We start from the raw sequence: 16,373 nt of genomic DNA on the forward strand, positions 1-16,373 counted from the left end.
GGAAAAGATACGGTGCTGTGGAAGACTTCCTGCTTGGTTCCTTTGCTCAATAAGGCGACTCCATCTGAACTTAATGACAACAGACTAATTGCCCTCACATCTCATGCGATGAAGGTGACCGAGAGGCTGGTCCTGACTTACCCTAGACGCTCTGGAGTTTGCCTACCAACCTCATGAGGGTGTGGATACATAATCTACCTGTTGCAGCGAGCTCACTCCCATTGGCATTGTGAAAATCGCTTTTTTTTTATTTTGCTAGTGCCTTCAATACAATCCAGTCACGTCTTCAGTGCAACAACCTGCAAAGGATGGGCGTAGACAAACTCACTGACTCCTGGATTACTGCCTTCCTGACAGACAGACCCCAGTTTGCACTGCCGGTGGTTCTCTGCCGGAAGTGGTAATGAGTGGTACTGGAGACCCACAAAGAACTGTCCTGTCCACGTTTCTGTTCATACTATTATCTCACCTCTCTTCACATTCTTACTACCTCCCTTCCTTTCCAGTCCCGAAGAAGGGTCTCGGTCTGAAACGCCGACTGTTCTCTCCTCTGCATAGTTGCTGCCGGCCCCTCTGAATTTCCTCCAGCATTTCCCGTCCGTTGCTTTGGATTTCCACATCTGCAGTTTATCTCCTGTTTACCCGCATGCGCATGCGCGGGGGGTCGGAGGTCGTCCCGAATATCGCGCATGCGCTCAGTAGACGAGAGACACACAAGGACCGGCTGCAGGTAGGAGGGTCTCCGGGAGGGAATTAATCTCCGGTGTCTGAAACGCGATTGAAGGGTTATTACTGTGAGATCCTGCCGCACTGGTCCTGCGTCTCAGGACAGCCCCGGTCCGTTCCCTCTTTCTCAGCCCCACGATCCGTACCCGGGCCCCGGGGAGTTTTCAGCTGATGAGCGCTGGAGCCGCCATCTCTGCGGCGCATGCGCATCGTTCGTGCGGCCTTCTGGGTAAAGAGGCAGCCATGCCTGACTCTGCCAGCGTTGTCCCGGTACAGTCGGAGGAAATGTGAGCGAATGTACCTCTCAAACACTGCCGAGGCCCAGCTGTATAAATGCAAGGATTAGTAACTCGGAACAAAAATATATTTCCGAGTTAATCTTGAATGAAAAGTCTACCTTCCAATCAGTAAAAATGTCATTTAGTGCTGTATGGCAAAAAAAATCCTTCCGTCAGATTTAGTTCTCTCTGGGTAAAGAAGGATACAAAACAGCTTTGTCCTGAATGCCAACTGAGTTATGGCTTTCACATCACAAAAGTGCCACATTCCAATGAGAATAACTACTTTCATGTCATTGCCATTGCCATCAATGGGGTTCATCACTGTCAATCAGCTGGGGGGAGGGAATCCAAGGAATCAGAAAATCTCCAGGATCAGACATGTAGTAACAAGTGCTCTTTGCAGTGTTGTGGGACATGACCAGAACTGAAATGACACCAAAGAACAAACTGAGCCAAGTCACAGGTTAATTGAAGGCAGAAATAGCCCATTTTCATGCAGACAGGAATACAGTCAGAGAATTCGATGGTCACTCTAGATGCCTGATCCTTGCCTTGTTAGAAGGTGAGGAGTTCATACAGAAACATAGAAATCTACATTTCATTACACACCCTTCATCCCAGAATGTTGTGCAGATCATGCAATCTAACTGAGAAACTGCCTAGAATTTCCCTACCACATCGCCCTCTACTCATCCTAGCCCCATGTATCTATCTGAGAGTCTCTTGAAATACCCTATTGTATCCACCTCTCCCACCTTCGCAGTGTGTTCCACACACTCACCACTCTGTGTGAAAAACTTACCTCTGACATCCCCCTCGTACCGACCTCCAAGCACCTTAAAACTATGCCCCCTCCTGTGAGCCATTTCAGTCTTGGGAAAAAGCCTCTATCCCTCATTATCTTATTCACCTTTCTGAATTGCCAGAGAATTGATCGCAGTGAGATACCATTCTCTTTCTCTCAGTGTGGGAAGGGATTCACTCACAGCCTACCCACAGACACACCAGTGAGTTCACCGTGGGGAGATATCATTCTCCTTCTCTCAGTGTGGGAAGGGATTCACTCACAGCCTACCCACAGACAGGCCAGTGAGTTCACAGTGGGGAGAGGCCATTCACCTGCTCTGTGTGAGGGAGGGGAACTACTCAGTCATCCAGCCTGAAGATACATCAGCATGTTCACACCACAGTGAGATGCTCCACCTGTTCTGCAAGCGGGAAGCCATTCATTCTGTCATTGATGCTGACGATACTGTACATGGGGTCCTGGTGAGAGCGGACATGGAACACTGTGTGCAGGTCTGGTCTCCCTCCCGGAGTCAGCCTCTGGGATGCGGGGAATGAAGAGAAGGTTTCCCACATTGACTGATGGGGTGGGGGTGGCTGTGTCCACGGAGATATTACACAGGCTGGGACTGTCTCAAAAGTAGAGAAATAAGAGGTGGTCTGACTGAGACAGTCTCACACGAATTTCCCCACCCAGACTGCAGTGAATTTTTGCAATTTTCTCCACAAGGTTTCTAAGTTCAAAAGGCAAATTTAGGGCCACAGCGGTGACGGAAAGACTGCGGGAAAGTGGCGCTGAATGAAGGGCAGAGAAGGCACAAGGGGCCGAATGGCCACACCGATCATGTTTATTTCCTAAAGCACAAGTTTACCTGTGCAGTCTTTCCCTTTGGGCTTCAGCCTGTCGGATTGCACAGAGACGCGGTGAGAGTTCCGGAGATCCATCGGCAGCCACTGCGGGGCATCTCCCGTCTCCCAGCAACAGGGGACGGGTCTGGGAGGCAGCTTCGGACAACCGGCTCCGATCCACGGCGGGGAAAGACCAGGCACCCTCCGTGTTGCTGAAACATCTCTCGGAATCTCACCCAGTCTCCTCACCTCTGCCACCTGAAGGAATTAAGACCCCGGCCGGTGTTGCAGACTTTCCCCGAAGTGCCGCTCCCGATCTCCGACTTCTCACCGGGTCCAGTCGTTTCCGCTTCCATTCTGAGTGCTCGGCGTCCCGCCCACTGACACGCTCCGCCAATGAGAGCATGTTTGTTCCAGCGCTGTTCTCTGATTGGCTGTGAGTTTGTCTGAGGTCGGGCTGCTACTGGGAGCTGGAGATGTCAGTCACAGTTTTGTTCTCAGAATCAAAGCAAGTTCCCCGAGGCTCAAAGTTCAAAGTAAATTTTATTATCGGAGTACAAATAAATCACCGCATACAGCACCGAGATTCATTTTCCTGCGCACATACTAAAAATAATTCTGTAGAGTAGTAACTATAACAGCGTCATGACAGATCAGCCAGAGTGCTGAAGGTAACAAACTGTGGAAATGCAAATATGGAGAAACAGGATAAATAACAAGAGCATGAAATAACCGCAGCGGCTGCTGATGGATCTCCGGAGCTCTCACCGCTCCCCTGTGCAATCCGACAGGCTGAAGGCCAAGGGAGAACAAGGCGCAAAGGTCAACTCGTGATTTGGAAAATAAGCAGCAGGCGCTGACGTGGCCATTCGGCCCCTCACTCTGATTCTGTTATTCACTCAGAATCACTATTTTCCTGCCGAGCCCCCAAATATGACGTCGGGTTTTGAGTCTGTGGCGCTTGGCTACACACTCCAGCCGGAGGAATCATCATTCCAGGCCCAGCCCTGCGAGACTGTGTCTGTCTCTTATTTCTCTCATTCGGAGACAGGCCCAGTGTGAGCATTCGTTGTGGGAGCATCTCAGTGCACCACTGCATCTGTCTCCTCACTGCACAATATCCTCCACATCCCCAATCGCATGGTATGAACTAATTTAATAATCGTTTTAAATATTTACTGAACAATCGTGTCACCCCCCAGCCTGACTCTCTTTATACCTGGAGAAAAGTAAAAACGAGCTGCTGGTGTTACACAGCTCGTCAGGCAGCGTCTGTGGAGGGAAATAGAAAATTCACATTTCGGGTTGAGACAGTCCAGATGAAGGATCTCGACCCGGAAAGTTGATTGTACATTTCTCTCCGCAGTTGCTGCCGGACCCACTCAGTTCTTCCAGCCTCATGTTTCTTACTCGAGATTCCAGCATCTGCAGTCTCTTTTCAGAACACCATCCAGCCCAAGATCTTAAGGCACAAACTAACGGAGATGGGAGTAGACTCTCACATGGTGGATTGGATAGTGGACTACTTGACAGATAGACCTCAGTATGTGCGGTTGGGAGACTGTAGGTCTGACACGGTGGTCAGCAGCACAGGAGCGCCGCAGGGAACCGTAATCTCTCCGGTCCTGTTCACCCTGTACACATCAGACTTCCAATATAACTCGGAGTCCTGCCATGTGCAGAAGTTCGCTGATGACACGGCCATAGTGGGGTGTATCAGGAATGGACAGGAGGAGGAGTATAGGACACTGATACAGGACTTTGTGATATGGTACAACTCAAACTACCTGCGTCTCAATATCACCAAGACCAAGGAGATGGTGGTGGACTTTAGGAGATCTAGGCCTCATATGGAGCCAGTGATCATTAATGGAGAATGTGTGGAGCAGGTTAAGACCTACAAGTATCTGGGAGTACAGTTAGACGAGAAGCTAGACTGGACTGCCAACACAGCTGCCTTGTGCAGGAAGGCACAGAGTCGACTGTACTTCCTTAGGAGGTTGGCGTCATTCAATGTCTGCAGTGAGATGCTGAAGATGTTCTATAGGTCAGTTGTTGAGAGCGCCCTCTTCTTTGTGGTGGCGTGTTGGGGAGGAAGCATTAAGAAGAGGGACGCCTCACGTCTTAATAAGCTGGTAAGGAAGGCGGGCTCTGTCGTGGGCAAAGTACTGGGGAGTTTAACATCAGTAGCTGAGCGAAGGGCGCTGAGTAGGCTACGGTCAATTATGGAAAACCCTGAACATCCTCTACATAGCACCATCCAGAGACAGAGAAGCAGTTTCAGCGACAGGTTACTATCGATGCAATGCTCCTCAGACAGGATGCAGAGGTCAATACTCCCCAATGCCATTAGGCTTTACAATCAACTGCCAGGACTTAAGAACTTTTTTTTAATGCTATTATTAATGCTTTTTGAGTTAGTGATTTAGATGCATATCATATTATTACTGAGTTAAGTATTGTATGTAATTAGTTTTTGCTACAACAAGTGTATGGGACATTGGAAAAAAGGTTGAATTTCCCCATGGGGATGAATAAAGTATCTATCTATCTATCTATCTATCTATCTATCTATCTTTCAGTCCGGCCTCAGACTGAACCAGGCTCTTCTCTCCATCTTCATTTCTGTTCTGCTTCTTCTTTAGCCCATCACTCCGATCGGGACACAGGCGGCCACCAGCAGCTCTCTGGGGGTTGATCGGCCCTGTGGCCTCTGCTTTCACCACACGACTTCAATCGTCTTCCAGGGGAAGGTCCTTCTGATCCCAGGAATGAGGCCTGTGGAGATTCAGTTGACGTTTCTGTCACACTGGGTTTTTACACGATGGGTTTGCTAGCCACATCCCCAACACTCCTCCTTTCATTGCCGGGCTTAGGCAGTCCATGGCGGTTTTCATTCTGTTCTGACCTGCTTAATCTGTTTCTGATCCCTCATTGATATAGATACCACAATTCCTTCCCACAGACAGCAACATGATGTTCATTCCCTGAGACTGCAGCGCGCGTAGTGGACAATCTCGGTACTGCAGGGGATCAGCAGCTCGCCGAAAGTGAAAGCATTCTGAATCAGGAAGTGCCGGGAGTTAACATGGCTTCGAAAGGACAGGTCGAGAGTTGGACCGAGGAGGTAATTTGTCCCGTCTGCCTGGATTTCTTCACCGATCCGGTTATACAGGACTGTGGACACAGCTTCTGTCGCTCTTGTATCACACGGTGTTGGGAAAGGGAGCAGAGAAACTCCTGCCCGGAATGTAGAGCGGTGTTTGCTGACCGCACCCTCAGGGTGAATCGGGCCTTAGCAAATCTGGCAGAAAAAGCTCGAAACCTAAACCTGAATCCGAAAGGGAAGGAAAGTAAACGTCACTGCGAGGAACATGAGGAAGAACTGAAGCTGTTTTGTGAAACGGACAAGACACTGATCTGTCTGATCTGTAGAGACGCGCAGGAACACAGAGAGCACCGTTTCAAGCCGATTAAAGAAGCTGTTAAAATCTACACGGTAAAACTAACATTAATTTAACACTTAACACATTTCCTTTCTCCTACATACCATCACACGATCCTCCATAACCAGCACATCATTCTTTGCAACTTCCGTCATCTCCGTTGGGATTCTAGCATCTCTCCATCCCACAGCCCACCTCCGCACCCCGCAACTCACCGCTCTCGATATGGATCGCGCTTTACGTCCTGTATCGCCCTGATCCACCCGCTCCTCCCCACTGATCTCCCTCCTGACACTGATACCTGAAAACGGGACAAGTGCTACACCTGACTCCTAACCTCCACCCTCATCACCATTCAGGGCTGCAAACAGCCCAGTTCCTCACGTTTCTTCCATGGTCGATTGTCCTCTTGAATTAGATTCCTTCTTCTCCAAACCTTTACCTCTTCCACCTGTCCCCTCCCAGCTTCATCACCCTCCCCCACGTTCCCCCTCACGTTGTCTCACCTGTCAGCTGGTTCTCATCCCCAACCTTTTTATTCTGGCTTCAGTCCCATTCCTTCCCAGTCCTAATGAAGGGTCTCATCCCAAAACACCGACTGTTTATTTCCCCTGAATAAATGCTTCCTGACTCACTGAGTTCCTCCGGCATTTTGTGTGATAATCGGGTTTGATCACCTGTTTCTTTTGATGCATCTTTGTTTCTATTTCCTTCACTCTCTGACTTCCAGGATCAGCTAAAATCTTCCTTAGACACTCTCACAAAAAAGAAATCAGACTTCCAGGAAAAGCAGCAGCAACAGAAAGAGAAGATTTCCGGAGTTCGGGTGAGGCTTCCTGAGCGGAATTTCTGATATTACTGTCGAGTTTTGCTCCATTTAATGCAGAATAGCCGAGTATCGCAGCTCCAGTGACCTGGGTTCGATCCTGACTTCTGCTGCTGTCTGTGTGGAGTTTGCATGCTCTCCCTGTGAACAGACACATCTCAAGAACATAAATGTTTAATGACAATTAACCCTGTGAATGTGGGGGAGGGTGTATGTGAATCAGGTGGGAGTTAATGGGTCAATGAGGCAGAATACGTTTGAGGAAAACGTGAGGGAATGGGGTTGACGTGAATGTCTCAGAAGTAGTATGGACACCAGTGGGCTGAATGGTCACCTTAATGTCATCAGGAAATACAACACAGCAATGCAGTAAACTAATCTTCACCTTTCATTTGACAGAAACAGTCACACAGCCTTCAATCCCACATCACATCCCAGTTTGCTGAACTGCGCCAGATTATCACTGAGAAAGAGCAGAGCTTACTCAGGGATCTCAGGGAAGAAGAGAAGAGGATTCTCAATCCAATGGAGAAAAATCTTCTTAAGTTTCAAGAGAATATAAAGATTATTCAGGAGGAAATCCCTAAGTTAAAGGAACAGATGGATCAGAAAGACGGTGTGATATTTCTCAAGGTGAGGGATTATATTTCAATTTATTTCTGTATAATTGAACTAAATGAACAGTGGTATATTTGAAATAAACACAGCACAGCGGCCAATTCTACCAAATCAATTGCCGCTGCTGGCGACCTCACACAGAGTGTTCACCTTGCATGACAAACCTCCAATCACTCCGCTAATGACATTCTAAAATGTCGGAGACATATATCTGATCCTTTATCAGCAACATACAATATTTAAGCGATGAAATTTCAGCATAATTAATCATAAATTAAACTGCAATGAATCGGTTAACAAAAGATATGTTATCTGCCAGTCCCAGGCTCAAAACAGCCCAGAACAAAGTACGAATATGTAACTTATTCCCTTCGCTTTCACCAGGTCCCCACTCACGTGACTGTTTATCGTAATAAGCACATAACACAGAATACAATGCGGACAGAAAACAGACGTATTGCTCCTACACACAGCATTTACAAATAGCAGTAAACTGTTTCTCACCAGACAATTGATGCAACTATTCAGAGTTGTTGTTGTCCTAAAACTGGATTTCCACAACTTCTGTACATCCCAGGACAGAATGCAATCTTTTCTGAAATGATTTACTCTGATCATAACACAGAGCTACTGATTGTTCCCTTAATTACTGCATTAAATATCCTTTAAAACTCACATTAACTCCCATTTCCAGTCACAGGCTGTGAGTGTGTCTGGTGCGGTGGGTGTGAGGGTCTGTCTGTCAATCAGTGAGAACAAAGAATGTGACCCACACATCAGACTTATCCTCCATATCCGGTTTCTATCAGATTACAGAAACTTTTACTGCTCTACTTTTTCGGATAAGTTTTACATGGGATTGTGTCCCATTCTCCGTCATGAGCAGGCCATTCGGTACATCTTCTATCAATTTCCCCTCTGCACAAGCCTCCTGACACCTACTCACCGCACCCAGCAACAGTGCCTCAAAGTCCCTGGTCCCTCACGTGTTTATCCAGCCTCCCCATTACATTCAATTCTGATGTTCCATTTCAACCACTCCTGTGGCACTGAGTTCCACATTCTCATCACTAAATTTCTTGTGGGATTTATTAAGAACCTGGCATTTTATCTTTGAGTGTAAGTCTCCCTATAAATAGAAACAAAGAAAACCTACAGCACAATACAGTCTCCTTGGCCCACAATGCTGTGCCAAACATCTACTCACTTTAGAAATTACCTCGAGTTACCCATAGCTCTCTATTTTTCCAAGCTCCATGTACCTGTGTGGGAGTCTCGTGAGAGACCCTATCGCATCCGCCTCCACCTTCGTTGCCGGCAGCTCATTCCACCCATTCCAAAACACTTACCCGACATCTCCTCCGTACTACTTCCAAGCACCTGTGTCCTCTCGTGTTCGCCATAAATCGAGGTACATTTTCCAACAGCACACAATCAAATCCATCACTAAACTTAAATTGTTCCATTTTATCATTCTGACATCTTATCCAGATGGTAATGCTCAGCCTGTCCTGTCTTTCCTGTAAATTCATCCTTTTAGTAATTGTCTAACTTTCAGAAACTTTCCCTGTAATTTACCCCATGGTTCTGTATTGCTGGTGTGTGTTTGTGACTGTGGGAGTGGGAATTTTCAACACCTTATAATGATTTGGATGAAATTCAGGACGTGGACATTAAGTCCAAGTCTAATCAGATTTGTGCTTTTATTTATTTCAGGAGGAAGCTCATCGGAACAGGAGGTAGGACATGCTCTTTACTGAAACCCTGTATGGTTTTGTAAAATACTTCAAAATTCCAGTTTATCACCAGCAGTTTAATATTTACAGAATCAGTGACGATGTCCAGGAATTGTCAGTGACAGATGAGGCCCTACCGGTTGAAAAATTCGATCGCTTCTATTTGTTGAACACAGTGCTGAGAGAAACACTTGATGCCATTAACCGAGGTAAAACTTACAAAGATTCATTTTTACTTATTCATGAAACACAATTAATTTATAAGCTGAAGCAAAGATTGGCTGTGATAATGGACTGAAGGGGAACTGAAGTTTATTCCACATCAACCCCACCGACTGGGAGGCATCACTGTCACATGGTCAGCTGGAGATGTCAGACCCCTGAACACACCAGCACAGGGTCACAATACAACCAATACACAGGACTGGCAGATGAACCACTGTGTCCTGATCCCAGACACACTGCACTAACACACCAGGACATGAGTTTGAATCTACCACAGGAGCTGGGAATTTAATACTGACTTGATGATATTGTAGGGAATAAAAGCGAGTATCAGTGTGGTGACAGGGATTGTCCTCTGTGCCCTGTGAGTGCAGACTCTGACTGACACAGGTCTTCCCCCTTCTGGAACCACAACTCTCACTGTTGTTAGAGGCAGAAGAGGGGAGCAGTAGGGACAGGGGACTCAATTGTCAGGAGACAGACAGGAGAATGTATGGACGGGAATTGGACACCCGAATGTGCCAAGGTCAGGGATGTCTCCGATCGTGTCTGCAGCATTTTAGAGAGGGAGGGAAAACAGCCAGATAACTTGTTGCATTTTGGGACCAATTACATTGGAAGTAAAAACAAAGAGGTCCTGAAAAGAATCTGGCTAGCTTGGTAGAAAGCTCAGAAGCAGTACCCCCAGGGTTGTAATTTCTGGATTGCTGCCTGTGCCACGTGCTGGTGAGGGTAGAAACAGGATAATTTGACAGATAAGCATGGCTGAGAAGGTGGTGCTGGGGACAGGGATTCAGGTTCTTGGATCATCGGGATCTGTTCTGGTGGAGGAATGACCTGCTCAAAAGTGATGGGTTGCACCTCGACCCGAGGGAGAACAATATTCTCACAGAGAGGTTTGATAGAGCTGTTGGGTAGGATTTAAACTAATTTGGTGGGGGCGGGGGTGCTCGGGAACTGGAGTGAAGAGATAGGACTGATGGTAAAAATGCAAAGATAGCGTGCAGTCAGACTGTCAGATATGGCGGACAGATGAGAGGAGAAAATTGCAGCCAGCAAGGTGAGTATCAGTGCATTAGGGATGCAGAATTAAAAAGGGTAGCAGATACAGTACACAAAGTGTTATATCTCAATGCATGGAGTATGAGAAATAAGGTGGATGATCTTGTTGCAATATTACCGATTGTCAGGTATCACGGAATCGTGGCTGAAGGATGGTTGTAGTTGGGAGCTGAATGTCCAAGGTTACACAATGTATCGGTGGTATAGGAAGGTCGGGTGAGGGGGTGACGTGGCTCTGCTGGTAAATCGGCAGCAAGATGTGACATAGGATTGGAAGATGTTGAATTTTGTGGATTGAGGTAAGAAACTGCAAAAGTAAAAATGACACTGACAGCAGTCATATACAGGCCTCCCAACAGTCAGTGGGTTGAGGCCCACAGATTACAACTGGAAATAGAAAAGGTTGATGAAAAGGACAATGTTATGATAATCATGGGAGATTTCAACATGCAGGTCAATTGGGAAAATCAGGTTGGTAAAGGATCTCAAGAGAGTGAGTTTGTTGAATGCAATGTGATGGCTTTCTACAGCAGTTTGTCGTTGAGCCTACTCGAGGAACAGCTCTACTGGATTGGGTGTTATGTATTGAACCAGAGGTGAGTAGTTAAAAGAAACCTTAGGAAGCAATGCTCACAACATGACAGAGTTCAACTTGAAATTTGGTACGGAGAAAGTAAAGTCTGACATTGTAGTATTTCAGAGGAGTGAAAGAAATTACAGTGGTCTGAGAGAGGAGTTGGCCAAAGTAAATTGGAAGGAGATGCTGGCAGGGATGAGAGAAGAGCAGAAATGGTGTCAGTTTCTGGGAGAATGTGAGAGGTGAAGGATAGATGTATTCCAAAAATAAATAAATACTCAAATGGCAAAATAGTAAAACCGTGGCTGATAAGGGAAGACAAGTTATAGTAAAGGCAAATGAGAGGGCATACAACTAAACAAAAATTAGTAGGAAGACAGAGGATTGGGAAGCTTGTAAATATCTACAGAGAGGAACTGAAAGGATGATTGGATGGGAAAAATAAACAAGAAATTGATTTAAATTGACTTTATTACTTACATCTTCATATACATGAGGATTAAAATCTTTACGTTACGTCTCCATCTAAATATGCAATGTGCAATTTATAGTAATTTATGATGAATTATATCTATAACAGGCTGGTTAATATAACATAGAAATACAGTTGTGTCAGCACGAGTTAATCAGTCTGATGGCCTGGTTGAAGAAGCTGTCCCCGAGCCTGCTGCTCCTGGCTTTTATGCTGTGGTACCGTATCCCGGATGGTAGCAACTGGTACAGTTTGTGGTTGGGGTGACTCTGGTCTCCAATGATCCTTCAGGCCCTTTTTACACACCTGTCTTTGTAAAACAAGTTAGCAAACAATACCAAATTGTTTTTCAAGTATTGTAAAAAAATAAAACAGAGATGAGAGTGGATATAGGACCGCTGGAAAATGAGGCCGGATATATAATAACGCGGGATAAAGAGATGGCAGATAAACCAAATATTTTGCACCAGTCTTCACCGTGGAAGACACTAGCACTGTGCCCGGTGTTGAAGGGTGCGAGGGAAGAGAAGTGAGTGCAGTTACTGTTACAAGGGAGAAGGTGCTCAAAAAGCTGAAAGACCTAAAGGTACATAAGTCACCCGGACCAGATGAACTGCACCCTAGTGTCCTGAAAGAGGTTTTGACATTGTGGAGGCATTTGAAATGATCTCCCAAAAATTATTGGACCCTGGCATGGTGCCAGAGGGCTGGAAAATTACTCTTTAAGTAAGAGGGAAGGTAACACAAAGGAAATTACAGACCAGTTAGCCTCACCTCTGTGGTTGGGAAGAAATTGGAATCAGTTGTTAAGTATGAGGTTATAGAATACTTGGTGACACTAGACAAGACAGGGCAAGTCAGCATGGCTTCATTAAGGGAATATCCTGCTTGACAAACCTGTTGGATTCTTTGAGGAGATTACAAGCAGGATAGATAAAGGGGATGCAGTGGATGTTGTATATTTGGAATCTCAGAAGGCCTTTGACAAGGTGCCACACATGAAGGTGGTAACCAGGTTAAGAGGCCATTGTATTACCGAAAAGTTACAGGCATGGTTAGGACATTGGCTGATTGGTAGGAAACAGCGAATGAGAGTAAAGGGATTCTTTTCTGGTTGGCTGCCAGTGACTTGTGCTCCACAGGGGTCAGTGTTAGGACACCTTCATTTTAGGCTGTATATCAAGATTTAGCAGATGAAATAGACCATAAGATATAGGAGCAGAAGTAGGTCATTCAGCCCATCGAGTCTGCTCCACCATTCAGTCATGGGCAGATCCAATTCTTCCAGTCATCCCCACTCCCCTGCTTTCACCCTATACCCTTTGATGCCCTGGCTAATCAAGACCCTATCCTCTCTGACTTAAATATGACTTGGCCTTAACAGCCACCTGTGGCAACAAATTCCACAGATTTTCCACACACTGACTAAAGTAATTTCTCCGCATCTCAGTTCTAAAAGGAAGTCCTTCAATCCTGAAGTCATACCCTGTTGTCCTGGAGTAGATGGCTTTGTTTCCAAGTTTGCATATGATACAAAGATTGGTGGAGGGGCCGGTAGTGTTGAGGAAACAGTTAGGCTGGACAAGGACTTGAATGAGGAGAATGGGAAAGAAAGTGGCAAATGATATACAATGTTGGAAAATGCATTGTCATGCACTTTGGTCGTAGAAATAATGTGCGGATTTTTTTTTCAAATGGGGAGAAAACCCAAAATGCTGAGATGAAAATGGACTTAGCAGTCATTCTGCAGAACACCCTATAGGTTAACTTGCAGGTAGAGTCAATGGTGAGGAAGGCAAATCCAACGTTAGTATTCAATTCAAGGGGTTTAGATAGCATTCAATCCAAGAGCAGGGATGTGATGCTGAGGCTTGATAAGGCACTGGTGAGGCCTCACCTTGAGTATTGTGAACAGTTTTCTAAGAAAAGATGTGTTGGCATTGCAGAAGGTTCATTTCATAAGGATGTATCCGGGAATGAAAGGGTTATCATACGAGGAACGTTTGATAGTTTTGTGTCTGTACTTGATAGAATTTAGAAAGATGAGGGGGGATCTCATTGAAACATTTTGAATGTTGAAAGTCCTAGACAAAGTAGATGTGGAAAGGATGTTTCCCATGGTGGTGGAGTTTAGGACAACAGGGCACAGCCTAAAATTAGAGGGGCATCTATTTAAAGCACATGTGAACAATTTTGAGCCAGCAGCTGGTGAATTTGTGGAACTTATTGTGTGCATTTAAGGCAGAGCTTGATAGGTTCTAGATTGGACACAGCATCAAAGGTTTCGGGGAGAAGGGAGTGGGGCTGAGGAGGGAACAAAAGGATCAGCCATGATTGAATGGCGGAGCAGACTCGATGGGCAAATGGCCTAATTCTGCTCCTATGTCTTATGGTGATCAGACCACTACATCAAAGCATTGTGAGAATGAGCTCGGACACACCAACAAGCATTGACATGGGTCAAGATTTCATCTCGGGAGAAGCACACACAGCATAACCGGCCTGGCAAAGCTCCCTCACACACATACACAGGAAGGACTGGTAGATTGTAGTCAGAGCCTCAGCAATGTACGTTGTCATTTCCCTCAGTAACCTGGAAACCAGTCTCTTCAGAGACAGTCATTTATTCATTTAAACAACTCAATCACATGTGACACATTGTCAACACACACCAGACATGTGATGACACACTGTAACATACAAATTCTTCAATATGCACACTCTCCTTCAATGTGTATACACACCAGACGAATATTTACCACAATCAACACACACACACACACACACACACACACACACACACACACACACACACACACACACACACACACACACACACACACACACACACACACACACACACACACACAGACAATATACTATCAGAGAGTGACACACGGCCACAGAAACAGGCACAAATTCCCATTTAGGATTGAAATCTGCCGTCCTTACCCAGTCTGTCTGTTCTGTGGCACTGAGCTGCCCTCTGACGTGACGTCACATCAACACTTCACAGACAGACTCCGGGGTGAGATTCCTCAGGAGGATGATCTGGGAGGGTTTGATGGATGTTGAACTCACGGCCCACTTCATCAATCTGCAAGACTAAGATGTCTTCTTGAGCATGGCCCATTTTTAGATAGATAGATAGATAGATACTTTATTCATCCCCATGGGGAAATTCAACATTTTTTTCCAATGTCCCATACACTTATTGTAGCAAAACTAATTACAACCAATACTTAACTCAGTCAAAATATGATATGCATCTAAATCACTCTCTCAAAAAGTATTAATAATAGCTTTTAAAAAGTTCTTGTGTGTGTTTAACCTTTAACTATTTCCCTTCTGTGCACCTGCCCAAATTTATTTTAAAATATTTTATTTTTACCTGTTTCTACAGCGTCTGAGGTCAAATTCCATTTACCAACCTCCCTCTCCATGAGAATATTACCCGATAGACCACTCAGAAAAATTTCCCATCTCACTTTCAATCTGAGGCCTCTGGATCTGTACTCCCATTTCTTGGAAAAACAAACGTTATTTAAGCTCCTTATGAATTATTTACCTCGATAACGGGTCACACCTGAACATCCTACAGTACAGCTGAATAGCCTGCCATGTGCAGAAGTTCGCTGATGACACGGTCATAGTGGGGTGTGTCAGGAATGGACAGGAGGAAGAGTATAGGAAACTGATACAGGACTTTGTGATATGGTGCAACTCAAACTACCTGCGTCTCAATATCACCAAGACCAAGGAGATGGTGGTGGACTTTAGGAGATCTAGGCCTCATATGGAGCCTGTGATCATTAATGGAGAATGTGTGGAGCAGGTTAAGACCTACAAATATCTGGGAGTACAGTTAGATGAGAAGCTAGACTGGTCTGCCAACACAGATGCCTTGTGCAGGAAGGCACAGAGTCGACTGTACTTCCTTAGAAGGTTGGCGTCATTCAATGTTTGTAGTGAGATGCTGAAGATGTTCTATAGGTCAGTTGTGGAGAGCGCCCTCTTCTTTGTGGTGGCGTGTTGGGGAGTCAGCATTAAGAAGAGGGACGCCTCACGTCTTAATAAGCTGGTAAGGACGGCGGGCTCTGTCATGGGCAAAGTACTGGAGAGTATAACATCGGTAGCAGAGCGAAGGGCGCTGAGTAGGCTACGGTCAATTATGGAAAACCCTGAACATCCTCTACATACCACCATCCAGAGACAGAGAAGCAGTTTCAGTGACAGGTTACTATCGATGCAATGCTCCTCAGACAGGATGAAGAGGTCAATACTCCCCAATGCCATTTGGCTTTACAATTCAACTGCCAGGAGTAAGATATGTTAAAGTGCCGGGGTTAGGACTCAATGTATTTAAGTAAACTACTTAAGAACTTTTTAAAAGCTATTATTAATGCTTCTTGAGAGGGTGATTTTAGATGCATATCATATTTTTACTAAGTTAAGTATTGTATGTAATTAGTTTTGCTACAATAAGTGTATGAGACATTGGAAAAAATGTTGAATTTCCCCATGGGGATGAATAAAGTATCTATCTATCTATCTATCTTATCCACTCTCTGCTTTTAACCCAAGCCCCCAGGCCTGGTAACATCCTCCTGAAGCCTCCTGTCCAGTGTAATGACATCCTCCCCATATTTGGGAACCGGAAATGCAGACAACGCTCCAAGTGTGGTCTATCATCGACATCAAAGGCCTTGCTGAATTTCATGTGGACAGTGTGGAACAGGCTGATGAATACAGGACTGAAGGTGTTTTTT

General features: G+C 45.5%; 1 protein-coding gene across 1 annotated transcript; it reads left to right on the forward strand.

The window, feature by feature from the left end:
* The first annotated feature begins 693 nt into the window (after positions 1-693).
* Positions 694-15,606, forward strand: LOC140720223 (nuclear factor 7, brain-like). The gene is made up of 7 exons (XM_073035108.1): positions 694-730; positions 5,608-6,141; positions 6,819-6,914; positions 7,314-7,547; positions 9,249-9,271; positions 9,359-9,477; positions 15,008-15,606. Exons 2-7 carry the CDS (start codon positions 5,731-5,733, stop codon positions 15,178-15,180), a joined length of 1,056 nt encoding a protein of 351 aa, XP_072891209.1. The 5' UTR covers positions 694-730; positions 5,608-5,730; the 3' UTR covers positions 15,181-15,606.
* Positions 15,607-16,373: the final 767 nt, after the last annotated feature.

Source organism: Hemitrygon akajei, unplaced genomic scaffold (genome assembly GCF_048418815.1).
Source record: "Hemitrygon akajei unplaced genomic scaffold, sHemAka1.3 Scf000038, whole genome shotgun sequence".
NCBI lineage: Eukaryota > Metazoa > Chordata > Chondrichthyes > Myliobatiformes > Dasyatidae > Hemitrygon > Hemitrygon akajei.

Coding starts and splice junctions, on each gene's coding strand:
- LOC140720223 (XM_073035108.1), top strand. CDS start 5,731: ATGGCTTCGAAAGGACAGGTCGAGAGTTGGACCGAGGAGGTAATTTGT. Junction 6,142..6,818: donor AAGCTGTTAAAATCTACACG/GTAAAACTAACA, acceptor TCTGACTTCCAG/GATCAGCTAAAATCTTCCTT. Junction 9,272..9,358: donor GAAGCTCATCGGAACAGGAG/GTAGGACATGCT, acceptor TAATATTTACAG/AATCAGTGACGATGTCCAGG.